Consider the following 25,228-nt stretch of genomic DNA (forward strand, 5'->3'; position numbering starts at 1 on the left):
GGTATCCCAAAATCAGCAGATTTGGAATTTGGTTGGGATTTATATTTAATATATTTAATTTATTGCTTGTGTGTGTGTGTGTGATGTGTGATGTGTGTGGGTCTATATATTCCATGGCTTATGTGTGGAGGTTAGATAACAACTTTGTGGAGTTGGTTTTTTCCTTCCCCCTTTATTGAGTTCTTGGGAACAAATTCAGGTTGTCCTTGACCATGATTGGCATGTGTTTTTACCTAATGAGCTATCTTGCTGACCCAAGGATTTATATTTATAATTCACAAAAAGTTTATAAAAATTTGACAGGCCAAGCTGTTCAATAGGAAAAATTGGACAGAACACAGTTTGATGGGCAATTCACAGAGCAAACCCAGTTTGCCAACACAACTAGGAAATAAGCCATCTGTTTAGCAGAGTGGCACTAACTGAAGTACCCGCTCATTAATTAGTGAATCACAGTTAAGTTTCTTGCTGTAGAACAGCTTATCCCTATACTGTGTTCTTGCTGTCTCCATATATTAGAACTCAGGTATGACTCTGATGGATCCTCTGCTTGGGGCCTTGCAAGACTGTGGTAGCTTAGATTTGACTAGCCTGTGGGATGAGAGCTATGAGTGCAGCCCAACATAAAATCATAAACTTACATAAAATATTATGAAACCTTTTAATGCTCTTTTTTTGTAAGTAGATTGTGTGGTTCTTTGGACATGGTTATCATGACATGATAGCATCTTTTTATAAGGTTAAAAGGTTGGACATAGGATGTGGGATTCCCCTCTGTATGCTGTGAATAGCATTGGTTAATGAATAAAGCTACTTTGGCCTATTGTAGCACAGAATAGGGCAAGGTGGGATTTCTAAGCAGAGAGAGGAGGGAAGAGTAGGTGGAGTCAAAGAGAAGCCATGTAGCTGCCAAAAGAGAAAGATGCTCACTGAGGCCTATTGGAACTTTGTTTGTAGGCCACGACCTCATAGTAATGCATGGATTAATAGAGATGGGTTAATTTAAGATGAAAGAGCTAGCTAGAAATGTGCATAAGCTAATAAGCCATGCAGTGTTTTAATTAGTACAGTTTCTGTGTGATTATTTCAGGTCTGGGTGGCCAGGTAACAAACAAGCGGTCTCAGTCCATAGACATACTTATTAGCCAATTATGCCCATCTCATTTTAAAAGTGGGTATTGGTTGCTGCATTCTTTTCTTTAGGCTCATATTATTGTTGACAAAATTCTCTTCAATCTGCAAAGCTGTGGCCCCGTTTTTTTTTTTTTTTTTTTTTTTTTTTTTTTTTTTTTTTTTTTTTGCCAGCTTTTAAATGGGGCAATCTTCAGATTGTGGAGGTCCCAGAAGTACCTGCCACATAGCCTTTTCACAAGCCATCTCACCCCCGGAATATCCTGGCTCTACTCCAACAGTAATGGAATGTGAACATGGCAATGACTGTCCTGTCATCTTTGTCACATTCTGTTGGACAGAACTAAGTGACAAGATCTTGTCCACAAAGGGAGTGATGCCACTCTTTGTGGGTCATCTCGGAATTCTCCATACCACAGTCATTTAAATCCATTAAACTGGAAAGAAATGGGAAAAGTGCTGCTAAGTTTATTGCCAGCCAGGGTGGGAAGTATGTGTAGGAAGGTGTCCTGGTGATTTTATGTCAGCTTGACACAAGCAAGAGTCATTTTGGAAGATGGAACCTCAAATGACAAAAAGACCCCACTAGATTGGTCAGTATCTGTGTCAGGCGGCTCATAATTGCCTTTTATGACTGTTCCTGAGGGTATGATATCTCTAGCCTAATACGTATCCATACACACACACACATACATGCACACGCACGCATAATTTAAAATAATAAGAATAAAACTTAGGAAAAAGATTTGTGAAGTCAGAAACTACTGTTGAAATGTAGGAAGGAAAGGTCTGGAAGGTTTGAACAGATGCATGACTCTTAATAAAGCTTGAAAAACCTCCTTTAAGAAATTGCCTTATATGTAGAGTTATGGATAAATAACTTTGATTTTGCTTTCTATATTCGGAATTCCAGTTTTGGCAAATCATCTGCACTGGGTGTTTTATGAACCTGAATGGCACATTTAATTTTCAGAGCTGTGTTTTCTTTTAGTGTCTTTTTCAGACGAGGAAAAATATCAGCTACGAAAATTTGTGAATAAGTCTTACCTGCTGGACAAGACAGCTCACCGTCAAGTGTACTACGGTTTAGTTGACATCCTTCTGGCCTATTGCTATGAAGTATGTGTCACGGAAGGAGAGCACAATGTAAGTCTGTGTGTTTGTCATTGTAGACCACTGTGTTAGCTCAAGGGAGCTAGGGCTTAGCTACCTGTTGAGAGCAGAGCCTGTTGTGATAGATTACTTAGGGGCTGTCCCAGCAGAAGTAATTGTGGTCTTGTCTCTTCTCTCTTGGCAGTAGATCTTCTAGATAGATAGCAGAGCAGGGATGTGTAAGGAAGTAAAGCCAAGGGTAGAAAGGAAGGCCGTGTCACTTGACACTAGCGAGTAGCAGAAGAGCCAACTACCACACTTGTGATTTTCTCCGGGCTTCATTTATCACATGCAGAGTAAAGCCTTTTGCAGAAAAGAATCTTAGTATACAGTGTGTACTTAAAAAGATTTGTATGTCAGTCCCATTTTTTTCAAGTCTTGAATCACATTTCTTTTTGTTTTTTAAAAAATCATCTCAGGCTGAGGCAAGAGGTTTGAGAGATTAAAGCCAGCCTGAGCTGTAAAGGGAGACCCTTCTTTCATCTTTTGTTCATCTTCTTATTGTATACTAAAGAAACCATATGTCGTGTCATTATTTTATTTTTTATTTTTATTTTTTTAACTTTATTTTATGTGCAGTGGTGTGAAGGTGTCAGATCACCCAGGGACTGAATTTACACACACTCATGAGCTGCCATGTAGGGTGCTGGGAATTAAACTTGGGTCTCTGGAAGAGCAGTCAGTGCTCATAACCACTGAGCCATCGTTCCAGCCCCGTGTCATTGTTTTAAAGACTGCGTGTTCAATCACCAGTGCATCCAGTCTTTGAATTAATAAAGACATAAATGCTGGAAAACCAAAATTTTTTTAGGTAGTGTGGCCTCACTATTTATAATTACTTGTGCTCAGAATTTTGGCCTTATCATATGCTTTCCTTTTTCCTTTTGATTTTGCAGATAATTTATATCACTGGGATTTCCCATAAGTCCAGTAGTTAGTAATGACCATAGTTACAAGATGATTTATCTGGTTTTCTTTCACTGTGTGTGTGTGTGTGTGTGTGTGTGCACGAATACATTAATTTACCTCACACAGCATTCTACTGTCAGTAGTAGTTTGAGATGCCATTTTTTTTGTTGTCATGATTCTGAAAATTTCTGAAGTGACTTTTGCAGTCTGCATGTGATCTAAGTGAATAATCTTGGGATTATCAAGGATGTAATTATCTGAAAATACTTTATTTTCAAGTCTTTTTAAAATTAATTTATTTTCATTTTCTGTGCATTACTGTTTTGCCATGGGCCTTGGGTCCCCTGGAACTAGAATTACAGACAGTTGTGAGCTGCCATATTGATGCTGGGAATTGAACCCAGGTCCTCTCGAAGAGCAGTCAGTGCTCTTAACCACTGAGCCATCTCTCCAGCCCCTGAATTCATTTTTTTAAGACATTCTAAGTGGATAAAATGTTTACTTAGACAAAAAAAAAAATAAAGGCTCATCATTTTATATTATTGAGTCTTTTAAATTTTTTGAAAGATTTAAAATTTTGTGTTTCTGAGGTTTTGCTTGCACATATGTATGTTGCACCATGTTTGTGCCTGTTGAGGTCAGAAAGGGGCATTAGATACCCTGGAACTGGAGTTATGAATGGTTGTGTGCCACCATGTGGGAGCTGTGAAATGAACCCAGGTCCTGTACAAGAGCAACTAGTACTCTGGACTACTGAGCCCTTTTTCTAGCCCCACATACTAAATCTTGAGTGAAAGTGTTATATTTGATATTTCTTTTATTTGCATGTTTAAAATCATGAAGTCTTGCAACTTTGCAAACCTTTGGACTACTGTTAATCTCACATGCATTTTCTGAAAGGCAGTTTCTATGGGGTTTTCAGGTGCCCAGCAGTAGTTCAATAGCGAATGATTTAGTGGAGAAAAAAACAGCAAACATTTTGCACCAGTTCTGTTTGTATGCCTCTGCTTATTTGTTTGTACATTCTGATGCTCTCATTAGTGAAGTGAATAATTTCACAAAATTCCAAGCACAGTGAACAGAGGCATCTTCTATTATTCTCTGCATCAATACAGTTACTTTTCTTCATTCATAAATATATCATTTTTGCATGTACTAGTTCCAGTGAATGTATTTGTTTCATTTTCAAATGACTTTTGATGGTGACACTGCTTTCTTCAACACAAAGGTCGAGTCTGCGTGGACTGTCCGAAAGCTGAGTCCAACTCTCTGCTGGTTTGAGGTATGAGTTCTACTTGAAATTGTTTACACTTTTGTTGTTTATAAAGTTATTTTTTTCTGTTGTTCATTTTGGTTAGTTCAAGCAATTTTTTGTTTAAAGTTTTTCTTAATATTTTTAAATCGGGAGCTTTATTATACTTTTTAAAAAATAAACTTGTTACCAGACAGTGGTGGTACATGCCTCTAATCCCAGCACTTGGGAGGCAGAGGCAGATGGATTTCTCTGAGTTTGAGGCCAGTGTGCTCTACAAGAACTAGTTCCAGGACAGGCTCCAAAGCTACAGAGAAACCCTGTCTAGAAAAACCAAAAATAAATAAGTAAATGAAATAAAATAAGAATAAACTTGTTGGAATAGTCAGTCAGGTAAGCACTTTAGAAATTGTGGAGGGAAATAGTATGTGGAGGAACACTCAGGATACTGTGGGTTGTTGAGAACTGCAGGTATGTTAGTAAAATGGGGCGCAGAGTTCAAAATATAAAACAAACCTAGATGATAATTGACTACCAGAGTCACATGGAGTGTTTTTTATCTCTTATTTATCTTGTTCTTCAGTAACCTTATTGAACAACACTCAGTAAGGTGAGTGTTGCTGAATTTACAGGTAAAGAAACTTAGATCATACAATTTAAAACAAATTGTTCTGCATCCTATTATTTTATGGTTAGAGCTGCTAACCTATTTTTAAAAACGTTAAAATTGGGGGCTGGAGAGATGGCTCAGAGGTTAAGATCACTGAGTACTTACCCTTCCAGAGATCCTGAGTTCAATCTCCAGCAACCTCACGGTGGCACACAGCCATCTGCAATGAGATCTGGTGCCTTCCTCTGGTGTACAAGTATACATCCAGGCAAAACACTGTACACATAATAAATAAATAAATAAATCTTTAAAATAATTAAGATTTTATTTGTCACCATTACTGTTTTGCAGGGCACTTATCATAGCATGTATGTGAAGGTCAGGGAACAATTTTGTGGAATCAGTTCTTACCATCCACCTTAATGTGGGTTCCATGGATTGAACTCAGGTTTACCAGGTGCAAAGCGCCTCTACCCGTGGAGCCTTCCCACTGGCCTGCTATCCTCTTTTAGTGTGACGATAGTTTTGTTTCTATTTTCTAAAAATTTTTCTACAGTTTTCATAACATTTATTTAAAAAGTAGTTATCTTTTACATTTCTGAGTTTGGAACAATTTGTCTAACATCAAAGTCATACCGTCAGTTCAGATAATGCATACTTTAAGTTGTAAGTGGAGGTTGCTTCAAATATTACTTCCTTCTATGAGGAGGTAAGATTCAGTTGTATCACTGAGACAGCTACCCTATGAGACGGTTACTGTTCCAGTAGTAAGAGTGGGCCAGCAGCATTGCCAGCCACCGCAGCTCATAGCTACTTATAGTCAGGAAGCCTGGCCCTGTCCCCACTTTACCATTAAGCCCAAATCCATGTCTGGATGCCTGTCCCAGTTAAGACTCTAAAATGTTCCTGCTACACATATGGGCTTTAATCCACATGTGTGATCTGTTGATGCAGCATGAGGAAGTGTGAGTCTGTGACCAAGTGAGGTGTACAAGAAGAATCTCACTTGTGCCAGTGCTCAGGGTTCAGGGTTTAATTTGGATTGTTCCTTTTTCATTGTGTGATTTTTGTTGTGTATGTGTGTTATGGAAATTACTTACTGATATGACTCTTCCTAGACTTGGACAGACATTCCTGAAGTCCTGGTGTCTTTTGGGAGGAGAGTTTTGTGCTATCCACTTTATCGTCATTTCAAGCTGGTGATGAAAGCCTACCGAGACACCATAAAGATACTGCAACTAGGTACGGTGGGCTTGCATGTAAAGTTTTAGTATGTGGAGATGTACTCATGACTTTTATTCTTTTCTGTACATACATACATAAGTAGCAAAAATAATCAAATCCACTCCCCAGGATATAAAAGATAATGTTACTCTATAGAGATACACAGTCATGCTTACTTTTTTTTTAAATTTCCAAGACAGGGTTTCTCTATAACTTTGGAACCTGTCCTGGAACTATCTCTTGACAACCAGGCTGGCCTTGAACTCACAGAGATCCACCTGCCTCCGCCTTCCGAGTGTTGGGATTAAAGGTGTGCACCACCACTGCCTGCCCATGCTTACCTTTTCAGAGAGAGGGGGAATAAATAGACACATACATCAGCATTCCAGGTCATACCACACTGAAGATAGATTGTGTTTTCAGTGGTTCTTGGATTCCTGTAACTTTCTAGGCACCGGGGTGGGACTGTGGGTCCAGTAATGACGTTTGATAAATTCTCTCCTCATTGAGCTTTACAGCGTTGTCAGAGACTGATAAATAAACCAGCAGCTCCAGTCCAGAGCCACAGCTGCTCTGACCGAGAAGTAGAGTGATTGTTTAGGAGGGCACTTGTCACCTCTACTTGAGAAAGCAGGGAGGACTTTCCAAGGAAAAGCATCAATACTCTGAAGACTCTGGACTGATGCTAAATTTAGCATAAAAAGTCAAGTAATTTCTGGCTGTAAGAATATGGAAAATTCCAGGCTTCAAAACAGATTTGAAAGCACCCATACCAACAGCATTAGAAAGGATTAATTTCCAAGGTAATGATTTTGAAGGGAGCATCATCTATTTGTGTAGATTAGTTCTGGTACATTCATTTAAAGTCACTTTCCGTACTCCTGGTCTTTCTTTTTTGTCCTGCCCCTGTGTGGGGCTTGTCTTTCCTTTGCCCTTTTAAAGGTGTTACTGGGATTTAGTTTTCAGGCTCACATAAGAAGGGAAGTCCTTCCTCCTGTCCATGAGAAGGGAAGCTCATCATCCCTCATGTTCAGGTGACTTCATTGGATTGTTAGGGGAAATCCCATCTTCATTGTTTTGTCCCAAGGGATACCTAGCTTTTTTGTCTTCAGTGTTACCTCCGTTCTCTGGGGGAGACATGCTTGAAGTAGGTTATAATTGTGAAAATGAATCGAATCATAGTTAACTGAAATATGCCTTTTCATTCACTGATAGATTTAGACTAGCAGTATTTTACTTTGAAGGATTGTTGTTTAGAATACATGAGTGAGTATCATTGAGAAATCTATCTCCTTTAACCGTGGGAAACAAACTGCCTTTTTTGGTATGTTATTTTTCTGTTGCTTTCCATCCAAGGTACTTCTTGAATATCTAAAATTACCTTGAGAAATCAATCTACTCTAAATGACTAATTGTCAAGCCGGAGCTATACATCACAATTACTTGCTTTTTGTTGTCTTGCAAGATTTTCTGAGCATTGTTCATAGATTTATTAAGCTTGGAGGCTCTTGTGTTATGGCTTCCAGGAGGAAGCCAGCAAAACTGTAGCAAGCTCTTCGTGCATGTCCTCATACACATCCACTCTCACTCTCGTTCATGTAAACTATTACTTCTTTCTTTTTATTCTGGGAAGTAATCTGGCACTCTGGAGTTTTATTTGAAAAGTAATCAGTTCTGTGATTGCATAACCCAAAATAAATTTGATTGCCTTGACTTACAGTCTAATCAATTATTCAAACAGTTTTAGTAGGTTAGAGCTGAAATTGAGACTTAACTTTTCATCATTATCACTCACAAAAAAAGTCTTATCAGCTATATTTTGTTGGCAGCAGACTTGAAATAACACACTAGAGCCCCTGTTGAAATGAATGTGAGCCGACTAAGCCACAGTGCTGGGTTCTGGAACTGGCTTAAGTTGTGCTTAGTGCGGACGCAGAGCTCTGGGCTGTCCTGAGCCTGTGCCATTGGATGTGAGGGTGACAAGCTCTGAATGAGGGTTGTGACCTGTGCATGTTCAGATGGATGGCACAGGAATGCCATTATTATCACTGAGGAATCTCATTTTTTTTTTTTTTGGACACTTCATAAGTTAAGTGGAAATAGCACCAGCTTGGCATTTGGTGTTTTCTAAGAATGAATTTGTATCTACTTAAAATTCAGAACACAGCCCTAGCAGTCACACTTTTATTGTAAAGGTCAGGTAGTGCTTGCATAGTTGAAAGTAATGAATGACTCTTTCCCACAAAGAAATACTGATCTCAGATGGATGAGTTTCCAGAACTAACGTGGGAATGCTTCAGAAGCCACAGAGAATAGCTCATGATAACTAAGATGAGAGTTTTCAAAGAGCCATGAATTTGCTTTATCTGACTTCACAACATCCTTTACCAGGATGCTTTATTGGGCCTTGAGCATCTTTAAGTTCCCCGCATCCTTACCTCTTCCCATCTTACAGAAAGCCCTGCTTATCTGTCTCTTTTTTTGTATATTAAATCCAAACTTCCACAGGGTGGGAACTGACCTTGCCTTGGTCAGCATTGCTTTAGTGCTTAAAAGGACTTAACCCATATGGTTGGTTGTTCTCCCTCTTCATTCCTTCTGCAGCACAAAACTCCCCCTTGTAGCCGGGTGGTGGTGGCGCACACCTTTAATCCCAGCACTTGGGAGGCAGAGGCAGGTGGATCTCTACAAGTTCGAGGCCAGCCTGGTCTACCGAGCGAGTTCTAGGACAGGCTACAAAGCTATGCAGAGAAACCCTGTCTCGAAGAACCAAAAACCAAAACAAAACCTCCCCCTTGTATCCTCTGTTCCTGACTCCTGGTCAAATGTCACTGCCTCCTGCTGGCTGATTTTTCTTTGTTTTAAGCACGAATCCTAGAGCCATCCTTTAGTAGTTTTCAGTCAGTTGGAAATGGAAACAGTTGAAAAAAAACTAGTTTCCGGTCTACCTTAGATTTATTCTACTGGAAGCTACAAGCCGTATCATCCATTACTTGATCATACATTGTATATAACTTGAATATTTGGATTTGTGTCTCTGTCTATAAACACTATAAGGTTTTTCTCACTCCGCACTTGGAGGGCAGCAAGCAAGTTCCATCTCTGAGCTCATTCTATGTCCCCATTGCTGTGGATGGAAAGCACGCATGGCTTCTATAATATATATCCTATAGGTTTTTCTGACACTTTAGATTCTATACATGATTTCTCGCTAGTCCTAGTTATGAGTCTAATTTCAGGACTTGAAGTTTTAACTTTGTACTTGTAAAGAGGAAACCTTGACTTGTCTGGCTTGTGCCTTCCTCAGATTGTGTAGCCAGTAGTGAGTAGGACAGCTGTCGCAGGAAGGGGCCTCTCCCTTTGTTTAATGGGCGAATCACATCTCTAATGGCTAAGTTACCATATTGACATTGCTGCCGTGGGAAGTCCCAGTTGCCTCCAGATTAGCCCTTGCTGCTCAGTTACCACAGTTGCTCTTCCCTGCTTTCTGATGGGGGCAGGTGTGAGTTCTTGGTCTGTTCCTGTTCCCAGGGAAAGGAGGTTGAACTCTCTGTGGGCTTTTTTCAAGTAGGCTTTGGCCCATTTCGTCCTGTGTGATCCTGAGTGGAAATGGTAATCACACCCTAGCTGACATGAAGTTTCTATTTTCTATGTGTTAGCTCCAGGCTCCATTCTTGTGATGCCTTCTTATCTCAATTCACAGCTAGTGCCATTTAGAAAAGCAGGAATTACTGCCACATGTTTGCAGAGGAAAAGCAGTCTCTAAAAAATTAAGGGACTGGCCAGCCAGGGTAGATGACACAGCCTGAACTTGACTCCATTTCTGTCTAACTCAAAGTCTGGGCCCTCTTGACTATTGGATTCATTATAAATGGAGTCTGGCGTTAGCCTCAGAATAACCCGCACTGATTGTGAGAAAGCCAGTGTTGTTGCAGTGAGGGGCTAGGTTTCAGGGTGCTCCTGAAACACATTTGCTGCTGGGGCAGTGAGTGTATGGAGTTCATGATATGGCCGTTTTGTGTGTTATGATTTTTTTCTTATAAAAAGTTGTTTGTTTTTTCTAAGTCTGAACTCTTAACCACTTTATTATGTTTTCTAGTTCAATTTAGTCATTATTTTGTTTGGGCAGCTGTATGAGAAATTTTGGTTATTAACACATAAAATTAGAGTTTAGAGGCGCTGGGGTGTGACTGGGGTGTAGCTCAGTTAGGAGGCTTGCCTTATCTGTGCAGTGTTCAGTGTTCTAGGTTCTGTTCCTAGTACCCAGAAAAGAGGTAAGAAAAATCTGTCTCATTTCTAAGGCTACAGAAACCTATGCTTCTGTAAATACATGAAGTCTGACGAATGCCAGACAATATGCAGCCCAAGAAACCTCCTTCATGGTTGAAGGCCAGTTTCACATGAGATGAGTAGCAGCCCTTCCATAGAGGTTACTAACAGAGCTCAATAATAACAGACTTCTCAGAAATTACTGCTTTACAGTCCTCTTCTGTAGATACAATAACATGATCAGAAGAAAGCAATTGCCAGGGCACTAAGTACAGGCCTTTGGACTGACATGATTTTCATCTGTGGCAGGTGTATTATATGAACTCAGAATTCTGATGAAACTTTACAAGTGAATTTCTTCTTTTTTAAAATTTATTTTGTGTGTATTAGTGTTTTGCCTGTATGCATGTCTGTGAGAGGGTGTCAGATGTTGGAATTACAGACAGTTGTGAGCTGTCATGTGGGTGCTGGGAATTGAACCCAGGTCCTCTGGAAGAGCAGTCAGTGCTCTTAACTGCTGAACCATCTGCTCAGCCCTGTGAATTTCTTCTTAATATTTAAATTTTATTTATTTAGAGTCAGTTTAGGAAATTGTGTGTGTGTGTGTGTGTGTGTGTGTGTGTGTGTGTGTGTGTGTGTGTACGTACGTACATGTACATGCTTGTTTATGTCTGTGTTATGCATGCAGGTATATATTTTCATGTGTGTGGGCACATATATGTGCTTGTCACATATGTGTGTTTGTAGAGGCCAGATGTTGATGTTGGTTGTCTTCCTTGGTCACACTTCACTTTACTGAGTCATTGTCTCTCTATTGTACCCATGGCTCACTGATTCCAGATAGTCTAGGTTGCTTGCTTGTTCTAGGGATCCCTTGTCTTTGCCTCCAATTGTTGGTATTACAGGTGGCCTCCAGTCCTCACACTTGTGCTTTATCCACTCAGCCAGCCCCCCAGTTCTAAAAAATACTTTCAAAAGTTCAATTAGAAGATACATCCCCAAATTAGAATATTACCAAATGAGTTTATTTAGATTGACTAATATGAACATTTCTTAGACCTTTCAATTTTTATTGCTCAGATACATGCTGTACAACTGTTCTGCAGTCTACTCAGCAAGTGTTTGTTGAATGCCTGCTATGTCAAGGACCTGCTGAGCTGGATCCTGAAAATGCAGTAGTCTGGATAGGGGAATGATATACATTACATATTCCAAAGGGTGTTTAGAAATTTCACTTTTCATTTCTGAGGGTTGAACCTAGAGCCTGAAAGTGTGCTATGGTTGAACCATAGCCCTAGTCTGCTCCCAAGGTTGTTTGGTTTAGTGTTTTGAATCATGTGTATAATAATAAGCTCAGAAGTGTAGAGAGTGAAAATCTAAAACCAGGGAAGCTGACTTAAGGCATGTCACCTCCAATAGAAGGGAGGTGACAAATATAGATTTGATTTCCATGCCTCAGTCCGACTGTTTTCCTAGCACACTATCAAGTATCTGTTAATTAGTTAATGAGTTTACCTATTAATTGATTTATTCAACAGACAGTTTAAATGAGTACCTACTTGGAAAAGCTCTTCTGGACAAAGGACCCAATAAAAATTAAGAGCAATAGAAAGAAGAATTAGTAGCTTTTCAGATGTTGCTGACCCTCAGTAGTGGCTTGCTTTTAGCTACAGCCAACACTACTTTGACACAGTGGTTGATGATGAGCCCACGGGCCCTATCTCTTTCACTTATTTGCAGAGAAAGTTCTAAAGGCAGCAAAAAAGTTTCATGGTCTGCGCACTGGAGGAAATATGTTTTGTTAAAAGGGTTTCTTCTTTCATAGAATTGTTCCAGGAGTCATGTGCCAGGGTGGTGACTTTACATGCCATAATGGCACTGGTGGCAAGTTCATCCAAGGCAAGAAATTTTAGGATGAGAACTTTATCCCAAAGTATAAGGTCCTGGTAACTTGTCAGTGACAGATGCTGAACAAGCACAAATGTTTCCCATTGTTTCATGTGCACTGCTGAGACTGAGTGGTTGGGTGATTCATGTGGTCTTTAGGAAGGTGAAAGAAGGCATCTTGGAAGCCAGCAAGAAGATCCCCATTGCCAGCTGGGAACTGTTCTAATTCATTTATTTGTATGCATCTTAACCACTAGACCATTCCTTCTGCAGCTCAGGAGAGCACATCCCATCTCCTGCCCACAGTATCCTGGAACCTTTGTGCTCTCCTCGTGCTTCTTTGCTGTCCTGCTTAGTTTTGGGTTTTGGTTTTTATTTGTTTGGTTTTAGTTTTTGTCAGTTTCATACAAGTTAGAGTTATCTGGGAAGGGGAACCTCAGTTGAGAAAATGCCATCAGATTGCGTGTAAGCAAGTCTGTGTGTATTGTCTTGATTGATGTAGAATGGTCCAGCCCATTGTGGGTCCTGCCTTTCCAGTGCAGGTGGTTGTAAGGTGTGTAAGAATGCAAACTGAGCAAACCAGGAGCAGCAGGCTTGGTCTGGTCTCTGCTTCAGTTCCTGCCTCTAGGTTCCTACCTTGAGTTTCTACCCTGACTTTTCTTCTTGGTGGACTACAAGTTGTAAAAGGAAATAAACCCTTTACTCTCCAAGTTGATTTTAGTCATGGTGATTTTTCACAATAGAAACCATAACTGAGCCGGGCGGTGGTGGCGCACGCCTTTAATCCCAGCACTCAGGAGGCAGAGGCAGGCGGATCTCTGAGTTCGAGGCCAGCCTGGTTTACAAGAGCTAGTTCCAGGACAGGCTCTAGAAACTACAGGGAAACCCTGTCTCGAAAAACCAAAAAAAAAAAAAAAAAAAGAAAAAGAAAAGAAAAAGAAACCATAACTGAAACATTTGAGTTACATATTTTCCTTATTCCTCTTCGCATCTAGCTTGATTGAAGAGATAAGTTTTTGATTATGAATAAAAACTAAAGTGAGGGGACACAGGCCTTAGTGTCTGCGTCACTCAGCACTGAAGCAAGTACTGTGCACTGGCAGGTACACGGCACAAAGTACCCTCCTTAAAAGAACCATTCAGTTTAACAAAGGGAGACGGGATGATTCACTTGAGGTTGGACAAGTCCTCATGAAGGTTATTTGATGGTATACTCCCTTCCCATCATCTAGATACTAGTCATCTAAACCCTAATTAAAATCTTACAGGAGCAAGCTTTAGAGCGGGAGTCAACTCCCAAATTGCAGTACTGAGCCAGAATGCTGGAAAGTATAGGCACTGTGATTGAGCTAACCTGAGCTACTCTTTCTCCTGCCTCAAGCATAGAGGCTTGAAATCCCATCTTTCATTAGAGTGCCAGTTTGTTTCTGTCTCTTCCAGTTCATGTTAGCCAGCCTCAGAGCATTCGTAGGTTTCTACGTAGCCCATCTAGAAGGATGTTGATGTGCAATGGCCGTCAAAGGGAAGAAAACCATGTCCACTTGTTTCCACAGAATCCCTGCCTCTAATATTCCTGGCACCCACTAAGTGTTGTTAGCTGTTATAAGTGTGTAGATTGTTTTCATGGTAATTTGGAAGTTAAAATTATAAGAAAAGTTCTTTGTTAGCTTAAAATACGGTATAGGGGGCAGCATTTCCCCACATGGTTTGCATGTTATAATTGCCTTCTAGTTACTGTGAATTGCTAATAGTTTAAGGTTTAATGTTCTGTTCCTTGAAGCTTGGTTATGTATGTTGCTCACTGGGGGTAATGGCTCTAAATCAACTGATTTCTTAAATACTTTCAGAGAACTCACATGCACGTTATAGTTCTTGAACTATTTAGTTAATATGCTTTACTAAGTTCTTCCGTTTCTTAGCTGAGTAATATAAAAAATGAAGAAGTGAGTTATAGTTTTTTCGAATGTGTGATTTTTAAAAACTTCATAATTAGTCCCCTTTGACTATCTATAAAGTCAGCTGAACCTTTTTTGAAAATGGGAGTAGCTTTCATTCTGTCTTCTGTAAGAAGATGAAGTTGTATTTATTTAAAATGAAATTAGGGTAGGGAGAGAGAAAAACTTTTATTTGACTTGAGGTCCTATTGAAGGTTAATATTGGAACCTAGATGAAATCAAATGAGTCATTTTATATGCCCCTCAGAGGGCATACAAGAATTCCATTTATGTAACTTAAGAGTTTCTTTAAATAAGGAGCTCATCTTTAAATACTAGCAAGTGACAGGCATGCCGGTGTTGAGCAGACATGAGTCTAGTCTGTTTTCTGTGCGGGGCAGGACACAGAATCGATGAAGAGTAGAAAGGTATGCATAGCATGGCCTTAGCCTTTGAAGAGTTTGTTGTCTGACACAAATGAAGGAACAAAAGACAAGACATATGTATGCATTTGTAAGATAAGGGTGCTTGGTGACAGATGATAAATGGCCCAGTTGAGAAACTACTTACTCCACAAGTTTGAAGACCAGAGTTTGGATTTCTAGTACCAACATAAATGCCAAGTTGGCAAGTTGGCCTGTTTGTAACCCTAGCTCTTGAGAAGTGAGACTAGGATACCCAGAGTAAACTAGCTAGCTCGCCTAGTTGAATTGGATGCTCTGGGGTCAAGTAAAAGAACTTGCCTTAGTGGAAAGTAATCAAGACACCTCTGGCCTTTGCATGTATACACACATGTGCGTGCATGGGCACGTGCACACACACACATGCACACACCCTATACACATATGTACCACTTATGATAAAAAGTGTGTATAAAAGGAAAAAGAGAAGGTTCCTTAAAAAAATACCTTAAGTGTTCCCAAAAGATCAAATCTATCCTGTTTGGTCCTTGAGTTTTAAGTATTTTAATTTTTTCCATCTCATTTATTTATGTAGGAGGGCTATTAAGATAGAGCCTTGTATCCTGTAACCCAGGCTGACCTTAAACTCTTCATGTAGATGACTACCCTTGTACTACTGATTGTCCTACTTCTACCCTCCTTAGTGCCAACATTTTAGATATATGTCACTATGCCTGGTTCTCCTTTTACATTTTAAGTGATTAAAAAGAAAAGTGATACTTTGAGTCAGGTATGGTGGCACACACCCTTCATCTTGGCACCTAGGAGACTGTACAGGAAGACTGCAAATTCCTGCATGTGGAAGACTCTGTCCCATAAGAAAAACAAAATTATGTTTGTGACATGAAAATTATATTCACTTCATATTTTAGTGTCCATAAATAAAGTTTTGTTGGAACACAATCATGCCCAATCACTTACGTATTTTCTTTGGCTGCTTTTATAATTTAATGGCGTAGTCAAGTAGTTGCAGCAGAGATTACACAGTCTACAAAGCTAAAATATCAAATTTGTAGGTCTTCACAGAATAGATTTACCACCTTTGCCTCAAGTTTATCTTGAAGGATTGGAGGCTGAGGTCATGGGCTGCCTCTTATCCCTAACAGCAGTGCTAACAGATATCACTTTGCTTGCTAACCCACCATGTAGGCCAGATGCAGCTGATCTATTTGGTTTGCAGTAGCATAGGATCCTCCTCACTAGGAGCAGCAAACTGAGATGTCTAGCTGGCCGAGCAGTAAGCAAACAAGGCAGGGTGTATGAAGAGTGATGAGGCCTGGGTGAAATGGGCAGATACATGGTCCGTCTGTCACCTGCTGTCACTGTGTTGTGTGGTCTTGACACTCTGCAGGGCTTTAAAGGAAGTAGAAAGGAAGAATACTGATTGCCAACATTTTTTTTAAAAAAATCACCTTGGCACAGTATTCTCCACCATCAAAAGATGCATATGTGATGGGGCTGAGTGGGTTTTCTTTCAGGTGCCGCTTGAAGAGCTGCTAGCTCTTCCTCCTGTGCGCCCACATTTTCTCTCTCTGGCTTCTTAGAGCTGCTTTCCCAATTCGAAGCTAACAGTTCCCAAGGATGTGTCAGAACTTTTGTTATCAAGCAGTATCAATTCAAACAGCTAAGTTTTAGTTGGACATGGGAATATGTGGCATATTCTTCGGATGAAGTTGTTGAATCATAATTGTGCTAAAATAGTTTTGAAGTTTTTAGTATATGTTTTAAGTTTGTTTCAATAAGCTGTTTGTCTTTGACTTCTTAACATGTCCATTTTTTACTTAGTATGTAAATGGGATTTTTTTTAAAGGAGTTCTTCCTGGAATTTGAATGTCTTGTTCTTAACTGTCTAAATGAGTGAGAATCAGTTATGCAACCGTCAAGTGATTTTGATGACATCTGACTATGTGCTTAGAGATTGAAAGACCTGACACTTTGACAGGCTCTGATTAAGGGTTGTAAGAACAGAAAAGGCTAAAAGCAGCCTTGGTTTTCTAATGGTGCAGAGAGGAAAGAAAATTGGTACAGCTGAGTTTCAGGTAGTAGATGTAATAAGAGAAGTTGGAAACAAGTTGTATGTTATTGGGTGACTTTTTCCAGGGAGACACTGACAACAGACCAAAGAAACAGTTCTACCCAAGTCTAGTTTAGTGGATCAGTGACATTATTGGAGTCACTTAGAGGATCATGGGGAGGGGCTACTTACTTGAGCATGGGTGAATAGAGAATGTTTAGTAATAAACAATAGCAGCTGCTTCCTCACTGGAGTCCAGCCATAGGCCTTTGCTGTGGTTTACAATGCCAGGCATGAGTTGAGAGGGTGTTAAATCCAATCAGGAAGCAGTTAATGGCACCTATAACAGTCATACCACTATTGTTCAGTGGACACATCTTACCGGGTATGTGGGTAGCATATCATGCAGCATCCTTAACCAAACTGTTGATGACAGTTCTGCCCGTGCAGCCTGCATTGCATCTTCTAGTGCTATGAAAACCAGCCAGCCCTGCTCCCATATCTGTGGAGGCATTGTGGGGTTGACAAGAGGCTTGACTCTAGAGGGGTTCCCAGATGTCCACAGGGATGTCCCCAGCTAGGACTCTGGGCAGTGGAGGAGAGGATGCCTGAACTGGCCTTGTCCCGTAGTCAGACTGATATCTTAAATATCACCATAGAACCTTCATCTGATGGGAGATAGAGACAGAGACCCACATCGGAGCACTGGACTGAGAGCTCCCAAGGTCCAGTTGAAGAGCAGAAAGAGGGAGAACATGAGCAAGGAAGTCAGGACCGTGAGGGGTGCTTCCACCCAATGAGACAGTGTGCCTGAACTAATGGAAGCTCACCAAATCCAGCTGGTCTGGGACTGAACGAGCATAGGATCAAACTGGACCCTCTGAATGTGGCTCACAATTGAGGCAGACTGAGCAGCCAACAATAATGGCACTGGGATTTGTCTCTACTGTGTGTACTGGCTTTTTGGGATCCTATTCTATTTGGATGCATACGTTCCTAAGCCTGGATGGAGGGGGGAGGGCCTTGGACTTTCCATAGGGCAGGGTACCCTGCCCTCTCTTAGGACTGGAGGCGGAGGGGAGTGGGAAGAGGAGAGGAAGTGGAAATTTTGACTCCTGTTATTTATAAAGTAATACAAAATTAAAAAAATAAAATAATTTAAAAAGGGGGAGAAAAGGAAGAAAGCCACCCAGCAAGGTCAGAGCTTCCAGCTCATTTCCAGCCTAACTTCTCCACGTCGTCCTTTGTCCTCATTTTAATTGTCTGCCTTTTAAACTATGGCTATCCTAGTCAGCAGCTGCAACTCTACTGCTACCAGCAGCAGCTAGGGCTGCAAGAGCCACAGCGTAAAGAAATTCTGTTCCCTCAGGCACCGACTCTTCCAAACTACTAAGAGAACTTATCTAAATCTCTGTCCCGCTAAAGAACTCATGATTCAAAGGTTGAGGTAGAATCCTGTTTGCAGAGAGGCTGGATAGCAAGCAACTCACCCAGCTCGCCTCCTAGCATCTCCCGAGAAGTCCTCATGCTTTTTCTCGCCCGGCTTTATAAACCCTTCTCCACCTGGCTCCTCCCTACTATTTCCTGTCAGCTAGTCGCTGACTCAGCCTCCAGACCACAGGTGAATTTTATTTAATCAAACACATCTTTGCATCATTAAACAAATATTCCAGACATAAACAAAAGTAACACACCTTAAAATAATATTGTACAACACGTGTCCTACTGCCAAATTTTTTTAAAGCAACAAGGACTTACTATCTAATTGTAGCATGCAGCCAACAGTTGTGGTAGTTGTGGGGCCTTAGGAACCTCCTTGGCTACCTCATAGAGTGGTAGCCTATCTCTGGTACCAGGATTGTCATCCACTATTATGGCTCCTAATGGTGCCTTTCTTCAGACTCTTTAACTCTTATTTTTATTGTTATTCCAGATGTTGCTCAAATCTATAAGACACTTAAGGGATAGTATAGCATTATATAGTTGAGTCTTTTTGAGGGGAGGGGTAATCAGACCTTTCAACAGAGGTTGGTAAGGATATTTGAAGGCCTACCTTATCCCCTCTAAGCAAGTGCCAGTTTATCTTGGAAGATATTTTTTAAAAAAAGAAATCTTACTAAGGTATTGTATAATACAAAATGATCTTATGTACATCAATTGTTTCATCAAAGAACAATGTTGAAGGCTCAAATACTTAATATGCTGGCATAGGGACCTGAGTTCAGATCCCTAGCATAATGGAAAGATCTGGGCATATCATTGTATACTTTAGTCCCAGTGCTGGGGAGTAGAATCCAGGACATGCTGGCTAGCTACTCTAGCTGATCAGTGAACTCTTAATTTCAGTGGGTTGAAAAGTGATTGAGGATAATGTCCAACATTGACCTCTGGCCTAAATTCATTCACAGATGTCTATGTTCTAGTAGTTATTTCATATGCATGTATACAAGATCAGTGTTGAGTACAGTGGCATGTGTGGGAACACTACATGTATGGGGTGCTGCTGCAACTGCTGCTGTGCCTGCCGTGCATCTCTCTACTCCAGTGGTCTCCGTGGGGCCAGCTTGTACTGCTCAGCCTAGCTCAGCCAAGAGGGAGCAGGGCTTTGCTCTAACCTGAGGTAGGCACTGGAGTCAACTCCTGGGTTCTAACAGGCTCTGGGCTATCACTGTGGTACTTGGCGTGTTCGTCAGTCTCTCCTGGCTGTGAAAAAAGGCTCTAGGTTGAGTGAACCGTCACCACTGCCAGTGAACCTTCTTGGCAGGGCAGAAGTGCACACAGGTATTCTAGATGTTCAACTGCCAACCCCAAGATAAGCTTTTTTCACCTGTGTTGCTGTTACGTTTCCCTGAGCTTCAGAAGCTCACTGGCACAACCTTTGCCTTTCTGGTCATTCTCTCGATAGGAGCTCTGTTCCACAAATCTTGGCACATTTGCCACCTAGCAACCTGCACAGACTCCTGTCTGATTTGACCTTTTCCTCCCCTCGATTGCTTTTGCTCTTTACACACCTGGCTTACATGCTGTTCGAAGTCATCCAGGTCTGCTGGAGCTTCTCCTGTATTGTAATGGTTGTGTCCCACCTTAGGGCTCAGCAGCACCACTAGAATGAAGTCCTTGCTGAGTTGGCCTTTTTCCTTCTCCCCACTCCCTTTTCTTCTTTCCTCCCTCACTCTATTTTTCTTTCTTTTGCTATACTTTTAAATCTGTGTGTCTGTGTGTAGATATATGCATATGAGTACAGGTTCTCATAGAGGGCAGAGGCTTGGATCCCCCTGAGGCAGGAGTTGCAGGTTATCATGAACCCTTAGTGTGGGTGCTAGGAATCTAATTTGTGTCTTCTGTAAGAACAGTATGTGCTTCTAACCCCTGAGCTGTGTCTCCAGCCTCTCAGCTTCTTCTTAACTCTACTGTGAACAGTCCTGTCAGGTGAACTGGTCATCAAATACTGTTCATCTTACTGAACTTACTTTGTTGTGCTTGCCTTTTATTGTCTTAATGAAATTCATGGAGATCTCAGCTGGTGAAACCAAGGCTTTCTAATGATGCCCGTGCGAGGCCATGGGTACTGCTATTGTTTGTGTTGCTTCAGGTTATGCAGCCTCTGTGTCGGTGAAAGATGAATAATCATATTACTTAGTATCTTGGTTATTTTTCTATTACTATAATAAAATACCGTGACCAAGGCAACTTACAAAAGAAAGCATTTCATTTGGGGTTCACAGTTGCAGGGAGCTAAATTCTGTTACCATTATGACAGGAAACATGGTGGCAAGCAGGCATGGTACTGGAGCAATACCTGAAAGCTTACAACCTGATCCACGAACAGGAAGCAGAGTGCTAACTGGGAATCATATGGGTCTTTGAAGCCTCCAAACCCACCCTTACCACTCCCCAGTGACACATCCCCTCCAACAAGGGCACACCTCTTAAGCCTTCTCAAATAGTTCTACCAGCTGGTGACCTAGTATTCAAATCTATGAGTCCTTTCTCATTCAAACCACCACACTTAGTTTCTCTGCCTTCGTGGCACTCAGACTGGTCTCATATGACCCCCTTTTTCACAGCCTCACAACGCCAGATTGTCAAGGGGTTCTTCATTCCTCAATTAAGAGTTTTTCCCAATTTAATCAGTCCAAATGCAGAGTGTTCTCTGATTGTCAGTCATGTTGAATCCTGGGTTTTCCTTCCTTTGTACTAAAGGTGGGGCTTCAGAAGTGTTTTCCAGCACTTCTACTTTGCTCTGTCCCGCCTCACTGATTCTTCCATGAGTTCTAAGATTTTGGAACCAGAGAAGGGCTCTTTAGCACAGCTCTAACTTATGCTGTCTTTTCATTACATCCTTCTAGCTGTGAGAAATGGCAAGCCAACCCTTCCATCTCACCTTTTTTTATTTTCCTACTTTCTTGCCAGTGGGTTGCATCTGCATGCCTTTTTCTCACAATTCCTCCCGTATATAGGCGAGTTCTTTTATCATCTGTTTGGGACATTACCATTTCACAGGATGGACCCCATTAGTCAAGGAATATGCTATCCATCTCAAGTAAAAGAAGATGGCCACCCAAAGATTATTCCCAGGGATGCTCTCCTCTTAGATGGCTTGACTTTGATTGCGTGTCCTATCATGTGTCTAATGTAGAATGTGCCACCAGATAGCAAGGAGGCACATCATCCCATATCCATGGGGAAAAGTGGCTCTGTCTGGTTTGTTGACAGAGGAGTGCCCCGTCCTCATGCAGATCATCCTCAGCTGCATATCTCAGTACCTGTTGCAGGGAATGAGCAGCCACCTCTCCCTTATTCATCGTCAGTTCTTTGGTCCTGCTTGGGTGTCAGTTGCATTCTATGAGTCTTCCTGGGGAGACATGAACAGACTTGTATTGACCCTTAGATAGGGCACTGATGATGGACCAAAGGAACACTTCCTTTATGCCCAGCTTAGCAGAGCAGTGCACTTGCTGGGGTTACTTGCAGGAGTGTAAGTGAGGGTTTTCTCACAAGAACATGGTCACTCAAAAGGCAGCTCCATCTCCAAGAAGCCCACCTCAGCCTAAGTGATGACTCACAAAGCTGCATCCTTACAGCTCCAGGAATGATTTGCAGGCTGATTAACTGGTGCTTGAGTTCTCTCTCCCTAGCAACTGCTTATTGTCTTTTGTAACTTTAGAAGTCTTGTGACTGTCATCACTCAGGAGCTTTCTGAGACCTAAAGGCCTTCTCCTTTCCTCCTGGAGGAAGTGCCCATGATTGTCGTGGACAGGTGTTTTGTTTCGTTTTGTTTTTTTGATTATTTGTTTCTTGTTGTCATTTTTGAGACACGATTTCTTTCTGTATCCCACTGTTGCCCAGGCTCAACTTAAACGGGAGGTAATCCTCCTGTGCTAGAATCACAGGTGTGAGCACCATGCCTGTAATAATGCAGTAGCTTGAAGTGAAGTTCACAGACCCCAGAGGTGTTGCCTACTCTTGTACGTGTTAACCCGGCAGTCCGAGCAAAGGGTGTAAACAACGTTAGCTTCTGTCTACTCACTCCAGTCTGTATCCTTTATTGAACAGGAACATAGGGTTTTCTGGACGTTGTTCCAATTTAGAGAATGAAAAGTCACATCCTTTCGTGCCTAGGAGTTCTCCATGCAAGGTGATGAATTCAGATACTGTTTATGCCATACTGGTTGAGATTCAGACATGCTAAATTTTAAATCCTAGCTGGGACTGGGCCAAATAATTCACTTATTTGTGAAACAAAAAAAGGAAGTCCCTAACTTGAAGGGCTGGTATGTGGTGTACATGCTGGCTCTAACTGGAGAGGTTTGCCAGGCATTGTGGGGGTACCTGAAGTAGATAGACCTGGGGGAGAGCTGGAACTCTGTTCCCAGAAAGAAGGAATGCCTGAATTGATACTTGGATGGAAAATTAGACACTGCATTGAATCTGTTTCAGGCAGGACCACCTACAAAGTGTACTCTTGCTTCCTGTTAATTCTGTTTGTGAATGTGTGGATACTGTGTGTAGTGTAACTGTAATAGCAAAGGATGGTTTGTTTTTTTTTAACTGGCCTTACTCTGCCTACGAGACTAGCTCATTTTAAGTATGTGCTTCTTACAGTGCAGAACCCTTAAGTGGAATTTGAGGGTGTGAAAGACTTACCCAGACTGAGAAGCATTTTGTTATTAGGGACTTTATTCATCATGAAGCAAATTACCCCATTTTGTTTCTCTTAATTTTGACTGATTTGACACAGTGTTTCTATCTTCTCCCTTTTTAGGCTCAAATGAGCTATGGAAATTAATGTTAAAATAATTGCTAAGATATCTCTTTTGATAATATTGTCTCACCAGACTCTAAGAAATTTACCCAGGTATCTGCTAAATTGTGTTTAAAGATAATAAATACTGTTGGCTTTTATTCTGATACATTTTATAAATAACGACGAGGCAGCCTTTCTGTCAAGACTTTAAAGTCTTCTTTTCCTTTCTTGACTTCTTGTTTTGCGTAGCTTAAAACATCAAGGAGGCAGCTTTGTCAGAATGGACCCTTGCTGAGCAAGTATGAGGACCTGTGTTTAAATGCCTGGCACACTTATAAAAAGTCCAGGCTTAGCTGCCAGGGTCAGTGAGAGACCATGTCTGCAGAGAATAAAATAGAGCGACAGAGCATGCTACTTAATGTTCTTCCCTGGCCCCACAGTCACTGGCCTGCTGGCTACTCACTGTGCTCCAGTGCAGAGAGACACTGTTTCAAAAACCAAGGAAGGTGACTCCTGGAGAACACCACCCGATAACAGTGCAGGCTGACCTGCATGTGCATAGGTCGGAGCTGGGTATTCCGAAAGCCGTAGTCACCCACTGAAAAGAAACTGAACTAGTCTTAGGTATAGATAGCAGCTTGCATCATTCTTCCTATTCTGGCACCTAACCAGCAAAAGCATCTCCTACTCTGATCCTTCTAGGGATGGCACCAATTTCTTAAATACCTGCAGCCACAAGCTGGTTTGTTGCTCAGAGATTATTGCCCAACCTGGTCTGCTAATGGGAGGAAAAGTCAGAGAACATGTTAAATCGTGTTTACCGGCCACCTACTTATTATTGCCCTCCATATTTTCTTTATGTTGTCGTTATGTTTCTGTGTGCCATCATTAGACAATCATTCCAGTGAAGTAAAACATTCATGACTTTTGTCACTTATAATCCCAGGACACTAGTTTCTAGTGCCTTCATGGGTGAGTAGAAGACCCTAGATTCAGGGAGAACATTCTTGCATGGCTAGGGTTGGCTTATCCAGCCAATCAGTCCTAGAGAATCTCTGAGTTTAGGGCCATTTGACATCCTGGGGACAAATGCTAGCTCCTTCCTGCAGTGAAAATAGTTACCGTGGTTACTGTGCAAAAGGTACCTTTGTTTTTTATACTCTGGGCAGGCAGTGAACTGCTTGAAAAAATGGTCACTTTCCTGCAGTGCTTTTGAGCCAAAATAATTGTCTTAGCTTTAGGCCTGAGCAGGTTTTTATGCTTATAGGATATGTGACAAGACCATAACTGGGTAAAAGCCCCACAGGAGGCAGGGACTGTGCGTCCCTGTAAGCTTCTAGTCACCAGCCATGTGACAGCCTAGAAAAGGACTAGTCTTTTCTTGTGGATAGCTGCTGAATAAGTAGCTGAGGACAGAACAGAAAGAGCTTTTGGTACAAAAGAGATGTTAAAAACCCCAGCTAGCCCCCTGTATGTAAACCCCTAGTTGTGATGCCGTGCTTGCCGTGGGGAAGCTGGCTGCTAGCTTGAGAAACCAAAGGGGCTCAGATGACAATAGCGGGTTGGAGGGAGGGTGACTTTAATGTGCTTCTCTTAGATTGTCAACTGCAACCAGCCTGGCTCTCTTTTCCATGCTACGACATAAAATTCTGTAAAACTAGTTTTGGTGAGGCTTGTTGATACACAGCTTTTTGAAGAGAGCTTCTAACTCCCATTTTCCCAAATTCCCTTGCATATGATTTCTTAAAAACGTCATCTGAAGATTGCTTTTCAGTTGCTTAAGTGCATATGAGTCACAATGTGTAGCATTTCTCTGTCAGTGTTTGAGAGCTCTGTAGCAGAGTGTGTCCAGGTTTTTGCTGAATAAATTGCATGTGTCTGGTGGACATTTTGAAAAAGAAGAGGTGTAAATAATGAATAACTGTGCTCCTCCACGTGGACCAGTGCTAGGCACACAATGGGCTCATCTATTGATTCAGTGAATGGACTAGTACCTTCCCTACCACCTTAAACCCTGCATTCTCTGTTCATCTGGTTATATTAGGAAGGTATGAGATCTTGGGAAGGAATGTTCTGGGACTGTCACCCTGTAAAGACGTAGAGTCAAGTTACACGTGAGTAGTTTTCTGGCAGAGACC

The 25,228-nt window shown here is 41.3% G+C and overlaps 1 protein-coding gene across 1 annotated transcript in view; it reads left to right on the forward strand.

The window, feature by feature from the left end:
- Positions 1-25,228, forward strand: part of Shq1 (SHQ1, H/ACA ribonucleoprotein assembly factor) — a 104,330-nt gene that overhangs the window by 33,088 nt on the left and 46,014 nt on the right. Inside the window, exons 7-9 of the mRNA XM_038319470.1 lie at positions 2,123-2,277; positions 4,421-4,474; positions 6,173-6,296. Of these exons, the coding sequence (XP_038175398.1) occupies positions 2,123-2,277; positions 4,421-4,474; positions 6,173-6,296 (333 nt within the window). The remainder of the gene's footprint in view (positions 1-2,122; positions 2,278-4,420; positions 4,475-6,172; positions 6,297-25,228) is intronic.

Source organism: Arvicola amphibius, chromosome 2 (assembly GCF_903992535.2).
Source record: "Arvicola amphibius chromosome 2, mArvAmp1.2, whole genome shotgun sequence".
In the NCBI taxonomy this organism is placed as follows: domain Eukaryota; kingdom Metazoa; phylum Chordata; class Mammalia; order Rodentia; family Cricetidae; genus Arvicola; species Arvicola amphibius.